At 33.1% G+C, this 20,944-nt stretch overlaps 1 protein-coding gene across 1 annotated transcript in view; it reads right to left on the reverse strand.

Moving 5' to 3' along the window:
* Window positions 1–20,944, reverse strand: part of LOC143061976 (uncharacterized) — a 290,220-nt gene that overhangs the window by 13,226 nt on the left and 256,050 nt on the right. The window contains exon 7 of the mRNA XM_076233859.1: window positions 11,397–11,436. Coding sequence (XP_076089974.1) covers window positions 11,397–11,436 — 40 coding nt within the window. The remainder of the gene's footprint in view (window positions 1–11,396; window positions 11,437–20,944) is intronic.

Genomic DNA, 20,944 nt, shown 5'->3' on the forward strand with positions numbered 1-20,944 from the left:
ACCGTGTGAAATAGAGTCCCTTTAACTACTATGTAAGGTACTCACAATCAATATATACCTGACTATAATTATAAAATGTTTCACAAAGGTAGACCAAATTTGCATAATTTATCAAAGGGATGTAGTTTATTTATTTATATAACAAGATGACTTACAACTTCATTTAATAAGACAGATAACATTTCACAGGTAAAAACTATTCAGCTGTTAAACATGCTTTTGTTCCAATATATTGTTATGCTATGATTTATCTGATTTCCATATAATCAACAACTACATCTCTGTCCCCAGACAAAACTATTTATATACAATGTAGTTAAAAATATCATCATAATCAAATTCTGCTATTACTGTTAACAGTAGTAATGCAACTATATTTCTACCTTACTTTTAAATTTATATTTGTACTGAGATCTGAAAACAACTCACTTTTACATGTATTTCATTAATAGTTATCCCATAAGGACGCGGTGTGTCAGTGTAAGATCATCCCGATGGCCGGAGGCCAGAGGGTGATCTTACACTGACACACCAAGTCCGAATGGGATAACTATTTTACATCCCAGCTGATTAAGAATAGACGAAAAACCATTTACAATTCATAAAATCTAGTTTAGAACGCCACACAACCATTATAATATACTTTATATATTACTATATGATGTATACCCTTTATGACCCCCAAACACGATGAGTAGATATCAAATAATGTCAACTCGCCCCACTTGCCAATCGACCCACACTATATCGCCACTTTATGAAAAAATCGCCCCACTCTTGAAACCGACTCGCCAAACTTTAAAAAAGTGTAAAATCAAATTGAACAATCAGTCTGACAACTCATTTATTTAACGAAAAGGGTTTAAACCCCACTGAGTAAAGGTCTGCCAACTCGCCCCAGTTATAAAAATATCTTGCTTCCTTTAAGTATGTTAAATTTCTGATAGTTCGTATCCAGTCGTCCTGGTGTAGTGGTATGTGTCATGGCTTGATATGCTAAATGTCTTGAGTTCGAACCCCAGCATATACACTGGATTTTTTCTACGTGAATTTTGATAGATAGTCTTCTCCGTATAATTAATTATAAGTTTTATACTGAATTTGTCATTCCCGCCAAAATGTTACAGAACAAAGGAAAGCATGCATAACAAAGAAACTCAAACTGGGGTGATCTGGCAGGAGTGATCCGGCTCAGATCACCCCAGTTAGAACAAAGGAGCTGGGATGTAACTAACCTTATTTAACAGGTCGGGACCACTACCTTGTATGGAAATGCATAAATTAGCATACTTATGTTCTCGCACATGTAATTCTTTATTTACATGTGACGCAATTTATTTTTACCTAGGTTTTTGACCAATCCACTAAATGAGTAACAATGCATGATGGACTACTACGTGTTTACAACCAACCGAGAACACGTGTTATTTATTGAAATACAACACATTTTTTCGTGCAATGCGGGATTCACAATTTCGCTTAGTTTTTCATTTTGTGTAGCCTCATTTAGGGTGTTGCTAAAGGGCGGAAACGGAAAACGGAACGAAATACGGAACGGAAAACGGAAACAGAAAGAATTAAAATCTTTTCTTTTTGATAAATTTATCTTCATAAGCATGTTAATAGTATAACACATGTTTACAAGAAAGAGTAACAGAGAATAAATTGAAAATAAAAGATTTTGAAACATAAAGTATTGAAATAATTAGCAGAAGATGATGGGACTGTTTTTGAAACATTTGATACGGTCATGCGATTAAGTATAGTCTGTTCCACTTTTCTTATTTAAATAAAAATTTGAATAAATGTCAATAAGATAACCTAACAACCCAAAAAAGATCTACAGACGGCTTAAACAGATGGACGTTGACCTCGATTCTATGGATAGGTTGTGAAGTAATACAATTTTGGGGAAATGCTTTTCATCGATTTTTCTTTTTTTCTTTATTAATTGCCTTGAATCAAGATTTCTTGTGGTGTATCTTGTTGCGTTGTTCTGCATTGGCGATTTTAGTGCGGAATTTTATCAAGGCGTTGAAGACCCATTGGTGGCCTTTTGCTGTTTTCTGCTCTTTGCCAGTGTTGTTGTCTCTTTGATATATTCCCCATTACTATTCTCAATTTTCTTTTTAAAAATATGATTTTTCTTTAATGACGTCATGTATTTTTTGTAAAAACTAAAGAAGACAGAGAGATTACACAATAACAATTTATAAAAGTAAACCATTATAGGTCAATGTATCGGCCTTCAATACCGAGACTTGGCTCCCCCCGAACAACAAGCTGTAAAGGGCCCCAAAATTACTAGTGTAAAACCATTTAAACGGGGAAACCAACGGTCTAGTCTAAATAAAAAAACGAGAAACAAGAAACACGTATAAATTACGTAATTAAACAACAACTACTGTACATCAGATTCCTGACTTCAAGTCTATAATGTTGGAGAGTTCCCATTGTTTCAGATGCATATGGACCTAGATGAATGGCATTTTCTCTTTATAGCTTCTTTTTTTATTAGCTGTTTCCTATTTTATTTGAAATCTAGTTTCTATCCTATTGTCAATATAATTTATGTGAAATTTCGTTACTTCAGTCGTTATTGATTTTAGGTAGTTCTTTCCATTCCCCCCTTAAATTCCGTCCAAATAGATAATTCTTTCCGTTTCCGTTCCGTATTCCGTTTCCGCCGTTTAGCAACACCCCCTCATTTATAGTTTGTGATACAAAGTATTCCTTCCATGCTCAGATTAACGAAGAGTTGTTTCTATGCGAAGAAAAAAGGGTTTGAATTACCCGATATCTAGCCATTAATATGTTTGATGATGGCACGGAGATTTCATGTATTCGTCCACCAGACAGCAACGAAACAACAGCGAAAAACATAATTACCCATGAGACAAACTTACTAGTGTAAAGTAAGCCGTCGATAACAGCTGGTGCTAATATTCACGAGTACAGCAATTTCCGTATAGATAATTAAAGACAAATGCCTTGCATTTTGTGTTCGTAAAAAAGGCGAAGAAATATTTACATACATGGCAGTGTTAACAAAATCTGTAAGTTTTTATGTTTGTCATATTTCAGTATATGAGACTTCCAAACTGTTTCCCCTTGTTTTGAAGGTATTGAAGTCAGCAGCTGTAGTTTCATTTTGTTTTCGTTTTTGAACAGGCTTGGACATTCGCCAAATTGAATAAAATCATTACAGCTGATTTCCTTATGCTTGCAAAGTAAAACTTTGGTTGGCTTGCTTGCTTTGTGTGTATAGTTGTTTAAACAATTTATTATATATATGCATAGATTAACTTGTATATTTTATATTTGAATTTAATTTGTTGTTATCCTAATTTGATTGAACAATATACAAACAAAGCAAGCAAGCTAACCAAAGTTTTGCTCTACATCATTAGGAAATAAGCTGTAATGATGTTATACTTATATGTATGTGCGACGAGGTGGAAAATTTGATATGTTTTGTGAAAATTGCAGCGTTGGATCTAATATAAAAAAGAAGATGTGATATGATTGCCAATGAGACAACTGTCCACAAGAGAACAAAATGACACAGACATTAACAGTTATAGTTCACCGTAGGGTCTTCAACAATGAGCAATGTCTCATTTGGCACTCATACCTCATCTTCTTATTTCTATATACAAAGCACGTTTTAGAATAAAAATAATAGGTAATATGGCACACACATTTGGGACTATGGTACAGTATTCGACAATCGATTGATTCGACATATTTTATTTTGTAGTATAATTATCTTGTCAACTGTACTCGATCGTATCAGTATGTCGATTCAATCATGTGTTGTACCAAATTAACATACTTCATTCATGTCGTGATATATCAACTCAGTCAACTGTGCTATGATTGTAATAAATTCTATTCTTTTTTCAAACTATGCACGATCGTATCGATCGTATTCAGTCGTTATGATTTTGCCACAGTTGATCAATATAATCAACCAAGTCAACTTTTTATTCTTTTTCAAACCCTGCACGATCGTATCGATCGTATTCAATCGTTACGATTGTGCCACAGTTGATCAATATAATCAACTCAGTCAACTATATTTTCATATTCTAAACGTTGCACGATTGTATCGATCGTATTCAATCGTTACGGTTATGCCACAGTTGATGAATATAATCAACTCAGTCAACTCTAGCTATTTTCATATTCTAAACGTTGCACGATCGTATCGATCGTATTTAATCGTTACGATTGTGCCACAGTTGATGAATATAATCAACTCAGTCAACTCAATTTTCATATATTAAACGTTGCACGATCGTATCGATCGTATTCAATCGCTACGATTGTGCCGAAGTTGACCAATTTAATCAACTCAGTCAACTCTATTTTCATATTTTAAACGTTGCACTATCGTATAGATCGTATTCAAACGTTACAACAGTGCCACAGTTGATGAATATAATCAACTCAGTCAACTCTATTTTTTAACGTTTTAAACTTTTCACGATCGTATCGATCGTATTCAATCGTTACGATTGTGCCGCAGTTGACCAATTTAATCAATTCAGTCAACTCTATTTTCATATTTTAAACGTTGCACTGTCGTATCGATCGTATTCAATCGTTACGATTGTGCCACAGTTGATCAATATAATCAACTCAGTCAACTATATTTTCATATTTTAAACGTTGTACGATCGTATCGATCGTATTCAATCGTTACGATTGTGCCACAGTTGATCAATGTAATCAACTCAGTCAACTCTATTTTTTTCATTTCAAACGTTGCACGATCTCGTATTCAATCGTTACGATTGTGCCACCATTGATCAATATAATCAACTCAATCAACTCTTCATTAATATTATAAACTAATAACGAAAGTATAAATCGTATTCATTCAATATGATTATGCCACGGTTGATAAATATGGTCAACTCAGTCAACTCTGTATTTTAATGGATATTCTTACAACTTAAGTCTAATACAATAACATACGCATACGGCGCTAGGCGGCGTATTGACACAGCCTACGGCGCTATAATGCATATTGACACAGCCTACGGCGCTATAATGCATATTGACACAGCCTACGGCGCTAGAAGGCATATTTAATACAGTCTTACTATTACTCTAACTTTAACCCTAACATAAGTCTGATACAATAACATAGCCTACGGTGCTGCTCTGTGACATATAGACATAGCCTATGGCAATAGAAGGCATATAACCTTAACCTAAGTATGACACAATAAAATAGTCTACGACACAAGGTGGCATATTGACACAGCCTACGGCGCTAGAAGGCATATTTATTACAGTCTAGCCCTAACCTAAGTCTAACACAATAGCATAGCCTACGGTGCCGCTCGGTGACATATAGACATAGCCTACGGCACTAGAAGGCATATAACCTTAACCTAAGTATAACACTTTATAAATAACACATAGTTGAGAGGGTGATAGAGCAGATTGTTACCCCGAGAAAACATTGTCAACCGCGGCGAAAATAAAATAGTCTACGGCACTAGGTGGCATATTGACACAGCCTACGGCATATTTATTACAGTCTTACTATAACCATAAATCGAATCCTAACCTAAGTCTAACACAATAGACACAACCTACGGTGCAGCTCGGTGACATATAGACACAATCTACATATTTATTATTCTTACTATTACCATAACTCTAACCCTTAACACAGTTAGATACAATAACATAGCCTAGGCGCTAGGCGGCATATTCACACAGCCTATGGCGCTAGAAGGCACATCAACACAGTCTACGGCGGTAGATTGCATATTTATAACAGTCTTACTGTTGCCTTAATTCTGACCCTAACCTTGGTCTGACAATGACACAATTACATAGTCTACGGCGCTGGGCGGCATATACACACAGCCTATGGCGCTAGAAGGCACATCAACACAGTCTACGGCACTAGATGACATATTCAATACAGTCTTTTTATTACCCCAACTCTAACCCTTGACTTAGTATGACACAATAACATAGCCTACGACGTTAGGCGGCATATTGACACAGCCTGTGGCGCTAGTCGAAATATTGACAAAACCTATTGCCTAAGAGGGCATAATCAATACAGATTTACTATTACCCTAACTCTAGCCCTAACCTTAGTCTAATACAATAACATACGCATACGGCGCTAGGCGGCGTATTGATAGTCTGACACAGCCTACGGCGCTAGAAGACATATTTAATACAGTCTTACTATTACTCTAACTTTAATCCTAACCTAAGTCGGCTACAATAACATAGCCTACGGCGATAGGCGGCATATTGACACAACCTACGGATCTGGAAGCCGTATGTAATTACAGTCTTACTGTCACCCTAACTCTAACCCTAACCTTAGTCTGACACAATAATACAGACTTCGGTGCTAGGCGATAAATTGACACAGCCTACGGTGCAAAAAGGCACATCAACATAGTCTACGACGCTAGATGGCTTATATTTAATACAGCTATAAATATAGAATAACCATACATTGTCTCGAAATATCAATGTTATTTGTACAAGGCTTAGAAACAGGTAGAAAGCGAGGCTGTGCCGAGCATTTCTACCTGTTTCGAGCCGAGTACAAATAACCGATTGATATTTCGAGACAATGTATGGTTATTCTATTTGCATTAGAATTACTACAGCACAAGCAGGCACATTGAACTCTCTTTCCTTTAATATTCATTTGATAATAATTTTTGAAATAATTTTCATGTTGGTTTACTCATTTCTGTTTCTTCATTTTAATGTTCTATATATACTACTGTCATAAACTTGCTACTGCAATACACATTTTTGTCACATACATACGTTTCTCTCCTGAAACTGTTGCTATGAACCTTCTTCAAACTTGAATTAATGTTTTATCAGTGTTAAAAGTATTTGAAACAGCAAATTCCTATGCTTCAACTTTTGTATATTTTTCAATTGTGTGTACATTTTATGTTCACTACACTATTCTCCGTACCCATTCTGACATGTATTATTTTCATAGAGTTTATCTCCATCAGTGCTGAAGTGGGAAATACAGTAATACAACTTATTTTATTTAATTTTTATATATAACATTTATTAAGTAGTTACCATTAACAAATTGAGTTGATTGATTCGATATATGACGTTCAATCGTTATCGATCGTATCGATCGTTACGATCGAGTCTTCATCAAAACACATTGAGTTGATTGATTCGACATATGACGTTCAATCGTTATCGATCGTATCGATCGTTACGATCGAGTCTTCTTCAAAACACATTGAGTCGATTAATTCGACATATGACGTTCAATCGTTATCGATCGTATCGATCGTTACGATCGAATCTTCGCCATAACACCTATGCATTGAGTTGATTGAATCGACAAACAATGTTAAATCGCTATCGATCGTATCTATCATTAAAGATTTGTGGAATAAATCGATCGTTAATGTTTTTTTTATTTGAATTGAATTTAAACCTGAAAAATGAACTCTTGTCGAATCAATCGATGGTCGAATACTGTACCTTAATTCAAATGTGATCCAGAGGCTTTAAATATTGGAGATATTTACATACGTCAACATGACAGCAGCCGAACGATAAAAAATCTCTGAGGTATATTTTGTGACAAAATTAGCAACTAACGGACTATAATATCGATGTATGAAGCTATATAAAATGTATTAAGCTATTTACCGTACCCGCTCAGTGGCGGATCCAAAAGGAGGGGGTCCGGGGGTTGGACCCCCTTTTTTTGAACGATCAATGCATTTGAATGGGGACATGTAGTTTGAACCCCCTCCCCCTTTGTTCTGGGTTAGGACCCCCTTTTTAAAATGACTGGATCCGCCCGCCGCTTTCATAACACTTATTTTTAGCATAATGAATATTATGATGTTCTTACTTTCAGTTCAGGTCTTGATAAATTTTACACATCCAGTACAGAAAGAAGTGTTTCAATGAAAGTTTTCGTGTTTTTCTAGGCAGAAATGATTTTGGAATGACATTATACAGGTTTAAAAGAGCTCAAAAAATTTCATAGTGGACAGTGGTCATTTATCTGAAATTTCACTGTTTCATGTCGTAAAATTATTGCACAGGTACAATGAATAACAATGGAAAAAACCTGTTCAACAACTTTAACAAGACGAAAAAGAAAGTCGAATAGTGAAGCCCGTAAACAATACTTTTTTAATCTGAGCATGCAAATTTAAGATTATGTTATATATTTTACAATAATCACATTCGCAGAACAAAAACATGTATTTTGAGAATCCCAGGCACTATATTAGTTGACGGTTCTTCCACTAATTCCACGTGTTTTTCGGTTGTAGTTAACTCGTACATGTAGTAGCCCACAATGCATTGTAGCTCATTGAGTCGATTGGTCAGTTTTTCAAGGCCGTATTGGCCTTATGTTTTGGAAATTACTATGCAAATATATTCTGACGTCTAGAAATCTAGAGTTCTCGACCTGTTTAATCATGATATTATTTTCACAATTACGATCTTTGAAATTACTTCTGGTTTTCTTCCCTATGTTTCATGATAATTTTCTTTTTAAAAGGATGATATTGACTTGAATATTTCAGGAAACTTTTTCAAGTATAATTTGTGAAATTATTTCCCATTATAATATTTTTTTTTTTAACAATTTCGCTTTATTTTAAATACACTATTATTATTTCATAGTATTTTTAAAGGATAAAATTGTTTCTAATAACTATTCAATAAGTTAACTACCCAGATAGAATTTCACTGCAAAGGAAAAAATATCCCAAGGAAATATGTTCCTCCGGATAAAAAAAAAACAACAACTACTGTGACATTTTTTTCCTCCGGATCAAATTTCACCCGGATATAATTTTGCTTTACAAATTTACATATTTTTGAATGTTGATTTTTCTTTCTTTCTATCTTTAAAAGTTAACGTTAAATTATACAGGGTACGCTTTAAATTACAGAAGAATACACTGATTTCCGTCATGTACAAAGTTAAAGTACACCATGGCATTATTTCATATATTTGTGGATACATCGCTTGGGCCCCGCTTTGGTATTGCATCATTTGTGGAGGAAACATCATGTTGTTTGGTAAAAAATGAAGAGTACCAGGGGAACGCGCGATAGTCATATCAACAACATTGTTTTCTCTATCACTTCGTCTTGGATCTGGTTTACCGTTTATGAATTCTTTCAGTTCCGATTCGGTAGATACAATGCGTTTATCATCATTAATGACTGTTAAGAATATTTTTCCGTCCCATACTGATGTAGATTTTAATTTACCCTTTCTCACTGCTTCACGAGCTAAGAAAGCAACTCTACTACGTGCCATGGTAAAGTCCTGACTTATTCCGACATTATGTAAATCTTCAATTTGGATATTTCGGATATTTTGTGTTGCCTTCAAAAATTCAGCACGTTTCTTAATGTGCTGAATCTTGTGATTTACTTGTGGCCTTCTTTTGTTGGTAAACGATTGGATACGCTAATGTCGTTGCTTTGTAAATCAACTTCAAGTTAAGATGCTACATCACATAGAATTTTTGTTGTATCTTCACTCTGGGTATAAAGAACCCGCTTATACAACTCTTCCTGCTGTGCTGTTCTAAGTCGTCCATTTTTAAACTCAGTTTTCCTACCTCGTTTATGGATTTTTTCAGTTCAATTTTTTTCCGTTTTAAGTAAGTAAAGAGAGGAACGGTTTAGCTGTTGCAATACACCTTTAAGTCGGATTTTAATTCATTGCGTAGGTCTCCGAACATTATGGCATTAACCACTTATGATTACTTTGTGTAGATGAGTTAGAAACAGGAGGTTTACCTTGTTCAGGAATAGTTACAGTTTTTAATTCGTTATCAGTGATAACTTTTTTGCTGGAAGGTTTTACGCTGAAGCTTTGACTTTAACCAGGCGATGGTTCCGTCGAGTGTCTTCTGCGTTTTTGGCTTGAGATAGTTTTTGACATTTATTGCACACGCATCATATGGATAATTTTGTTTATATTTCTGTGTATAAGTGAATTCTGTATATTCTGTTTACGTATTTATCGTTGACTGACCAATATATATTTACTTGAGTATGACAACATCTTTTTGACACATTCCCAATTCCATTCTCCATTTCATTTTTAAGAAGAAAATCGCAACCAAGTTTGTCTAAGTCAAGAGAGATGTCCACAATCTCTTTGAAGGTTATTCCGTACGGACATTAAAATGAAAAAAAATCTTCATGTCAACGATAAAGAAAACTAAACAGTTATTTGCACATGTACAACCAATTTAAACTCTGCAAGGTCAAACCGTCCGGTCCAAGGCCGGATAAAGAGGAGGTAAGTCATAAAAACCAAATATTACAAGAGGGCAAATGTCCTATGTAAAAAGCGCAAATGTCCTTTTGTAAAAAGCGCAAACGTACTATAATTTGAAGCTCAAGTGTCCAAAAAATAAATGTCCTATGAAAAAGTGCAAACGTCTCGCGCCGATTTGTATTACTTTTTTTGTATCAAATAATTAATCGTGTTTGTATAAAACGAATTTATAAGAGAGTATTATCCTATAGGTAGAAGAAAATAATACGGGCTTCAGATACATAGTTCACAATAAGAACTACAAGCCAGTAGATTTTTTTTATTTCTGGGATTTCTTTTAATGTCATATAATGGTACATCTTTTTCAAAATGCCAACGTATGTACACCCATTGATATTATATCGTTTCAACTGCCATTGCAAATATTCTTTATTTCAGATGGAACGAATATCGTATTGCAAGGGGGATTCTTGTCAAATTGTATAAACAGAAATGTAATAATATCAAGACAAATTAAGATTGTAATCTGCTTCCTCTGGAATATTTTGTCTTGTCTTTGTCTTGGAACCATACACATGGGCTCAATTACCAGATATTCATATGTTTAATTAATAGGTTTTTTTTCTTAATTTTTTTTGTCGTATCGCTGTCAATTTGTATAAAAATCTTAATGTCCTCATCAACAAATTACAATTTACTACCAATGTCATTAACTTAAAAAATGGCACATAGTTAAAAAGAAATTGATTAAACATAATTATATCCGCTAACCGAGCCTCTATTTAGACAAACTCAACAAAAAACTATGAATACCAATACGGATATTTCTTAGAATTGACGGTCATCCTTTAAAAGTTACGGTCATCCTTTATAAATTACAGTCATCCTTTACTAATTACGGTCATCTTTTAACCAATTACGTTCACCCTTGTTATGACTTGGGATGACCGTGTATGCAGTTATATTTAAAGTTTTCTACACCTTATCTAAGTTTATTGAAAAAAACTCTTGGTGGATGAGTGTTGAACAAGGGCATACATTGTAATACGATATGGACGATTCAATTTCATGAAATCTGACAAAAATATACCTGCTTGTGCCGGACTATATAACACATCAGCTTCTGCGAGCTAAAACAAAAGAATGAATAAATAATTATAATTCTAGCACGAATTGATGATTTCAATAATATGATTTTTAACCAAAATAAACTAGGTTTATTGTACACTTTGCCATAGTTTCGTTTATATTTGTTTTTTGTCAAGGTCTTACTGTGGTATACTGGTTATAATTATACCGGTATATTCACTGTAGTGTTGTCAACGGTTTATCGTCGGAAGGACCGAATATCGAATACCGGCAAAAACGCTAACCGGTTAACAGGCCTTTTCTTATTCCAATAGATCTGATATAAATGTGGATTGAAATCTTTGAATTTAAAAAAAATTACCGTCGCGGTAATTAATTAGACAGATAAATTATCCAGTATATTGAATGCTATGGAAAATAAAAAAAAACATCAAATTAATTAGAACTTTAACAACTTGACTATCACCTCATGGCAAGTTCTTAATTAAACATAATTAAAATATTTTTTTTGTACAGTAACTTTAAATCAGTAATCCGGTTTAATTTTACAACCTTCTCTCTATTTTTTATCGGTTTATTCCTTGAATGCCAACATCCCTTGATCTACCGACAATTTACCTGTAAATTTATGTTGGCACTCGAGGAGGAATAGGTGTAAGTAGTTATCACAACAAAAGTGCATGCTTTTCAAAACAATCATACTAATTAAACGGTTTATTCCTTGAATGCCAACATCCTTTAATCTACCGACAATTTATATGGAACGCCATGACTGCCCTATGTTAATGATCAGCATTATATGCAGTGCTCACAACATTATATGCAGTGCTCACACCAATATGCAGTGCTCACAACATTATATTAAGTGCTCACAACATTATATTAAGTGCTCACAACATTATATTAAGTGCTCACAACATTATACGCAGTGGTCCAAACATTATATGCAGTGGTCACAACATTATATGAAGTGGTCAAAACATTATATGAAGTGCTCACAACATTATACGTTTTTTGTTGTATGATGAGATTGATGTATGATTGAGATTGATGTATGATGAGATCATTCGGTAAACTTCGTTTTTCAGCGGAAATTACCGAATCCATAATTGGTAAATTACGGTAATGCCCAGCAAACAAATTTAAACAGTTATTAAAGTCATGTTATCATAAGGCAGTATACAATATTTAAAACTGATTGAAATAAGTAAGGAAAAGATGAAACTAAGAGGTGAATGATTGAAGTAGTTCTGTTCGTCGTAAGAAATACGAATGGCAAAATGTAAGTTAAATAATAAAATGTTTATTTAATGAAATATCGAAGGAAAATTTGTATGATATATTCCCCGAGTTCATTCCCTACTGAAGAACTTTAGCAAGGTGCCACTTTATAGTCCGTACTCAGTTTTAAAAAGCTTAATTACATTTTAAATAAAACATAAGTGCCATATTACGCTAGCTTATATATATCATGATAGAGTCATTTTTTGCATCGATTTTCAGAATTTGGCATTTTTACATGAATAAGTATCTAACAGATATGGAAAATGCAGTTTAAAGCATTTCATTGTAGGTGTTTAACATAACTTTACATCAATTATTCCATTTTTTTACAAGCTTTTTAGCACGCCAAGTAGTTTGTCTTCTAAGTATGATCAGCAGTCTTATATAGAAATATAAACTTTCATCAGAAAAAATTACCCTTTCAAGACACAGTTTAACATCTACATTTAAAGTTATCATCTCTTATAAAAACTGAGTTTGTGGGGATGAATAAAACGTTTACTACGTTTGTTCGTCAGTTTGCACGGTTAATATATATAAAAAAAGTGGTATACTTGCCAATGAAACAACTTTCCACAAGAGACAAAATGACATCACAGAAATTAACAACTAAACGACCACAGTACGGCCTTCAACAATGAGCAAAGACCATACCGCATAGTCAGCTATACAAGGCCCCGAAATGATAAACGTAAAACATTCCTAATTTATGTACAAACAAACGATCGAAAAACTAACATGTATATAACACATTAACAAACGACAACCACTGAAATAAAGGCTCCTCCTGACTTGGGACAGCCACATATATACAGAATGTGCGGCGGGTTTTAATATGTTAGCGGGATACCAACCCTCCCTCTAACCTGGGACAGTGGCGTAACAGAACAACATAAGAACGAACTATGAAAATCAGTTGTAAAAGGCTTAACTCATCAGATGGGTACAAATATAAATACATCTAACAAGAAAATAGAGTGGACGTGGGCGGGTACTTGTATATCCCAACAACAAAAAGACACTATAAGTACTGATCTGAGAGTACTCGCAGTTACTGACAGCTAGTTCAAAGCCACTAACAACTAATAAAAAAAACATGCATCTAAGTTTTGCATTTAGGTAAAGATTGAAACAAACTGTGAGTAAAAAAGAATGATTTACTATTATTGGATAGTAACGATTGTCCATGAAAAAAGAGTCATTTTCAATGCTCTTCAACTTTGTACTTGTTTGGATTTATAAATATTTTGATATGAGCGTCACTGATGAGTCTTATGTAGACGAAACGAGCATCTGGCGTACTAAATTATAATCCTGGTACCTTTGATAACTACTTGACCTAAATTAATTCTGGTTAAGGTACATTAAGATACAAAATAGGATCAACTACAAGTCAAAGAAGAATAATATCTTTTAGATCGCACTTCTTTGATAACAATGGACCTCGAAAAAAGATTCAAATTTGTGTTTAGGTCCAGATGATAGCAACAACACATAAAAGAGGAATGCTATTTGTTGCTGAGCACTTCTTTGATTTTATTTTAAGTCCACACAATTTATTTTGTAACAAAAGCACAAAAAAAAACGATACTCGTTATTATGTCAATATAGAATTGTAATATCATTATATTAATGGAAAACTTCTAGTATTGTTTTACTGTGAATTCTTCTCGTTGTTGTTATTGGCGTTCTTATTCTTCTCACATACAAGCTTGTCTATAGTCTGGGGATTTCTGTTATTTTTGCTACAAATTTTTTTTCCATATCCCATGTTAGCATCAATATAAAAGGTTGAAAATTTCATATCTGAATATTTTTTTCGTTATCTGGAAAGTTACTTTTGACGACGGATCTTGATTGTTTCTGTGGGGCTTCTTTCTCATGGATATGGATCACTCACGGAAAAAAAATGTAGAAAATTGTCGAAACTAATTTGACTTTTATGTATAGCATAGTCCGAATTATATTCTTAAAAGAATTTAAATTCACAAACTTGTTATTTTGCACCAAACATTGCTGTGACATGCCTTTTTAAAATATGATTGAAAATCGTAAATGTTTAAGTAAAATTCTATTTGCAATTGCTGACCAACATTGATAAAAAAAAAAATGCAATGAACAGTATACTTCTGACAGATATTCGGTTCTCCTTGAAAAATACTGGGTCATAACATATCTTAATTACAATCCCGAGTAATCTGAATATATTTATTCAGAAATGCACAATATATGTGTATAAATCTACATGTTTTAATACGACTGTAAGAAAAAATGAAAAAAATTATGGTCGTATATTGCTATCATGTCGTCGTCGTCAGCGTCACCGAAGACAGATGTTTTCCGGATAATAACTTTTGTTTAAGTAAATAGAAATCAATCAAATTTTAACACAAGGTTTATAACCACTAAAGAAAGGTTGGGATTGATTTGGGGGGGGGGGGGGGTTATGGTCTTAATTGTTTAGGAATTAGGAGCACAAAAGGGGGTCGAAATAAAAAAAATTGTAGTTTCCAGTCATTAAGTGTATGAATCTCTCTGAAATTATACCACAAGTTTCCAAACTACAAAAGGGATGGTTATGATTTGCTCGGAGGGGTAGCTGGGGGGAGGTGTTATGGCTCAAACTGTTTAGAAATTAGAGGCAAAAAAGAGGGAAAAACAAGGGTTTCTTGGTTAATGGTCAATTAAGACAATTTGAAACCAGTGTAAGGAAGGTAATCCAAATATATTAAGGTAATCCAGACATGTTTGATTACCTCCCTTACACTGCTTTAAAATTATGTGTAAAGATTTTTTTTTCCCATATCAGATTTCAGAAATTAAAAAGAAAAAAAGTGGGGGATACATTTTTCTTTTCTTGATGTTGGGGTCAGTATGCAACAGCATAGTATATTGCACAAAACAACAAAAAAAACGAGGGTATTTTTTTAATTTTTGGAGGGGGTGGGGCAATTCGCAACAGCGTAGTGCAAAAGCAAAAAATTTAGTATAAATTCAAATTATATAACCAATTTTTAGTTCTTTGACTCTAGTTATTCTGTGTCAGAAACCTATTATGTGTCAAATATTTAATTACATTCCAAATTCAGACCTGAATCAAGCGTGAATAGTGTGTCCATTTTTGTCCGAACGGTTCAGGGTTGGACCTCTGCGGTCGTATCCAACTGCATTCGGCGAAGCAATTTAATAAAGACTTAAATATAATTTTATATACATATTAAGTTGTGAATATGGTGAAACTGATCCTCAAAATAAGTTTAAACTGCCCTGGTGTGGAATTAGTTTGTGTTAAATTGATCATACTTCTTAATTTACTTATTTCAATCAGTTTTAAATATTGTATACTGCCTTGATGATAACACATATGATAATAACTGTTGAAATTTGTTTGCTGGGCATTAATTTACCGTAATTTACCAATTATGGATTCGGTAATTTCCGCTGAAAAACGAAGTTTACCGAATGATCTCATCATACATCAATCTCATTATACAACAAAAAACGTATAATGTTGTGATCACTTCATATAATGTTGTTAGCACTTCATATAATGTTTTGACCACTTCATATAATGTTGTGACCACTTCATATAATGTTGTGACCACTGCATTTAATGTTTGGACCACTGCGTATAATGTTGTGAGCACTTAATATAATGTTGTGAGCACTTAATATAATGTTGTGAGCACTGCATATAATGGTGTGAGCATTCATATAATGCTGTGAGCACTGCATATAATGTTGTGAGCACTGCATATAATGTCGTGAGCACTTAATATAATGTTGTGAGCACTTAATATAATGTTGTGAGCACTTAAACACCTAAACAATATTATTTTATGAATTACTTGCAATGAAAAAGGTCATAATATTATTACCAAGCAAAATATCCTGAACAAACTGATCAAAATAAAACATGGTAATCTAACAGGTGAAACCTAGAACTGATTTGGTCAGTTCTACTTAGAACAGTTATAGGGAAGAACAGTTCTTGAACAGTATAGAACAATTCTAGTATGACAGATTATTCTGACAGTTCTTACAAGAGGTAAGAAGTGATCTCCAGTGTAGTTCATATTGACTTTGAATGTGCAATACATACTGATATCACAAAAACATTGCATGCTGATACAATCAGTTGTTGCAGGTTTGATTAAGGTCAAAGTTGGTGGCTTAAAATTCATTCGATAGGTCGTAGTGCGGATTACATGGACATAGATTTGGAATTTGGAAAATGGTTGACACATTTCTTTGGGTTGGCTACAAATATTATTCCAGAACTGATTTATGAGCTCTTTTTAAGATATATCTGAAAAGTGCTGCATTTAAAACATACGTTTTAATTCATTTTAATTGTGAATTTTACTTGAAGGTGATGATGACCTATATTAATTTGATAAATATTTAATTCATTTTTATTTTTACTTTGCCTTTGTTCAACAGGTATGTCTTAATATTTTTTTCAGGAATCGTTACTAGTTTTCTGGAAAAGTAAGGTATTTATTCCCTGTATAGTAGACTTTTTACCTGGAAACGTCATTTTTCCCACGGAAAAGTAAGGCCAATTTCCGGAAATGTAAAACGTCGAGTAAAATACTCCACTTAAAAAGTTTGGATTATTGAAACATAGCTTCGAAATAAGCATGGTCTCCAAAAATGTGCAACACATTATTATATTCTGTTTACATAGAATAATTAGAGAAACAGGAGAAATTCAATTTCTAATCATCTGAAAATGATTCTCAATGGTTATCTGTATAAAATGTATATAATAAACTATAATACTAAGACACTAATGTTAAAATAGATCGTATAGATAAGTCAACGAAATTAAATTACCTTTTAAATAATCATTACAATGACAAATATTAATTTATGCACACTTAATGTAAATGGTATGCAAAATAAGGAAAATGGATCACGAGTTTTAAATTGTGTTAAACGTAATAAGTGTTCCATTGCCCTTTTACAAGAAACACATCTCAATGAAAAAACTAGAGCTAGTCTAGAAAAAGAAACTCATTTTACTTTTTACTGCAGTCATGGAACTACGGCAAGTAGAGTGGTAGTAATAGGTATAATAAATATGCAGACATTGAGGTTATTAACAAATTCTGCGATCATGACGGAAGACTTATTTCATTAAATGTGAAAATGGACAATGGAATATTGTCTTTAGTTTGTCTTTACGCGCCAAATTTCGAAACATACGGAAATTCTTCCTTCAAGAAAGTAAACAATTTAAAAACACAATCTATAAGCATTACTCTGGTTGCCAGCGATTTTAATGAAGCGTTAAAGATTTTAGACAGGAAAAGCTTATATAAAAATACGAAGTTTTCTCAGCCCGTTAATAGTATACAAGTTCTGATGAAAAAACACAATGTTATAGATATTTGGCGTTTTTTTTTACATAAAACCACACAACAATTTACATGGAGAAGAAAGGATAAGACACAAGCTTGTAGGATAGATTTAATTTTAATTGCAAAAGAATTTCAGTCTCTCGATGAATATTGTAAAATTAAACCGGCACTGATTAAAGTGACTGACCATCTAGGGATAGTTTTAAACTTTAAGGCAGGGGCTTCAGAAAGAGGGAATAGATACTGGAAACTAAATAATTATATTTTAAAAGATAATTAATATAAAAGAACAATAAACAGAGTAATTAATCAGTTCGAAAAATTTATAAATAACATTGACGGTAGCGATATCCGTCTATTATAGGACAATCTAAAAATCGAAATTAAAGACGAATCTATTCTCAACTGTAAAAGAAAATCGAAATTATCAATAGAAACAACAAGAAAATTAGAAAGCGAATTAGAACACTTAACGACAATCAGACGAGATATAATGGACTATGCAGAATCAAACGGGCTATTATATTTGTTGATTTTACAAAAGCTTTTGATTCTTTGAAAAAGGAAATTATGTTAAGCGTTCTGAAACATTTTGGTTTTAATGAAATTCAATCATTCATATCATGGGTGGAAATATTGTATAAGGGAATACAGACGTTTATACTGCAATCAGCTATTTTACTATACAGATAAAGCTATACGTATAAACGTTAGCTTTATACGTCAATGACCTCAACTCACCTATATGCCCCACCTACTTACAACTTCACGTCACAACCATGACAACGTGTAGTAACAATGGTCAAACTTTTATCAATTTAGACCTGTTATGTCTTCAAATTGGTAATTTATATACAATTTTTATTACCATGGTCATCAAATGTTATTAATTAAATTCATTTTCCCTTTCTAATTCCTTAAATTGTCAATGCTTACCGCCTAGACTACGCTCATAGGGAAATACCCCAAAATGGTACCCCAGGGGGGGGGGGAATTCCAAACACTTTTTTTTAATAATATTTGTTTCATATTTTTATTATTTTTTTGTTTTTTGATCGATTTCAGTATAAAAACAATATACGTATAGTGTCTTGAAATATGAAATTTATTTGTATTCGGCACGAAACGGGAAAATGCTCGGTAGAACCTCGCATTTTCCCGTTTCTTAGCCTCATACAAATAAATTTCATATTTCAAGACACTATACGTATATTGTCTAAGTATAAAAAATAATGGATAGGTATCCGAAATGTTTTGAAAACTCATGGGGCATCCGACAAGGGTGTCCTTTATCGGCTTTACTTTTTGTTTCATCGGGCGAAATTATGCCCGAGGGATTGAGGCAAACCTTAGACATTAAAGGCTTTCGTATTAATATAGATAATAAAACTCAAAGCATCAGAATATCACAATAAGCTGGTGACACACCACTGTTTTGTAGTTCAAAATCAGATATATCTAGAACTATGAAAATAATTGAAACATTTGGGTTTTTTTTTCTCATGGTTGAGATAAACCGTGATAAAACAGAAAGAATTTGGATTGGGTGCTTACAATCAGCGTAGATAAGATTGAGGGCATACGCTGAACAAACAAACCGTCAAAGCTTCAGGCATTTATTTTGGTCAAGATAGACTTCAATGTGAAAAGTTAAATTCTATATCTAGTTCTTGTACGAAGAACTAGAAATACAACACCCAATTAAATTTGGAAATGTTCATAGATTCGGAAAGAAAAGTTACAATAGAGCACCAAAAATAGTATCTCGATTTCTATATCATCGTGACTTAGAACAAGTTCTTAAAAATGCGAACAGGTAAGAGGTTAACCTTTCGGAATACAGGAACAATTTCCAGTTAAAATAGAAAAAGAACGAAAAAGGCTTTATCCCGTTATGAAATTGGCAAAACAGGACGGACAACTTGTCAAAATGTTCCAAGATAAACTATATATTGATAGTGTTCATTCCGAGGTCAAATACAGAAAACCCCATTTTGCAAAACCAAGAACCAGTACCAACAGAAATACAGCGCGAAGGTAGCAGAGAGAACACTGAATAAAAGGACATTCTGATGACTCCATCCAATGACAAGCAGAATGGACGATACAAATTAAACGACAGCATGTAGTGTCGAGTCTTAAGACACCTCATTAGAAATGCCAAGGAGAACATACATGCATAACCTAAGACGAATAAGAAAAAAACAATGATTCATCTGTTAATAACATTAATATAAATAACTATATATTAAATGATAAATGTAAAACCAAGGAGGTTATATTAGAAGGAGAGAGGACGAAAGACGATAATTACACATAATATGTTACCGACTTTTCTGTAAGTGGGTGTTAATTAGTTGAGATCAACTTTGTCACAGAGGAAGATGTTGTCCTTATTAAATACCCGAGTAAGAACGGAAGGTGTCTTCCTCCTATTCCCACTTTTTAAAAATACTATTCCTTCTATTCCCACTTGCAAATAACAATAGATGTTTTGATAAATAATTTGTTTTTATAACAATCAGGGTTAATTAGAATTTCATATAAGATTTACCTGTATTTTGTTTAAAGCCCAACATATTTAGTACACTGTTTAGGTATAATACCTTGTTTATTTTTAATATGTTTCTTTTTGAATTTGTACTGAAAAATTATGATAAATAGATTGGAGTCAGATTTATTTTTAAATTTTTGAATTTGTAACTTTAAAAAATTGTCTGCTTTACTAATAAATCATGATATAAATAATATTATAACCAAGTATAATCTTATATATATATATCTTTATTCTCACAAACCAAATTACAGAAAGGTATAGAGATAATTATACATATTTCAATACAATTACATAAATAAATAATGTACGAAAGTAGATAGAGGCATTCACAATTGTTCACCC

This window comes from Mytilus galloprovincialis, chromosome 1 (genome assembly GCF_965363235.1).
Source record: "Mytilus galloprovincialis chromosome 1, xbMytGall1.hap1.1, whole genome shotgun sequence".
NCBI lineage: Eukaryota > Metazoa > Mollusca > Bivalvia > Mytilida > Mytilidae > Mytilus > Mytilus galloprovincialis.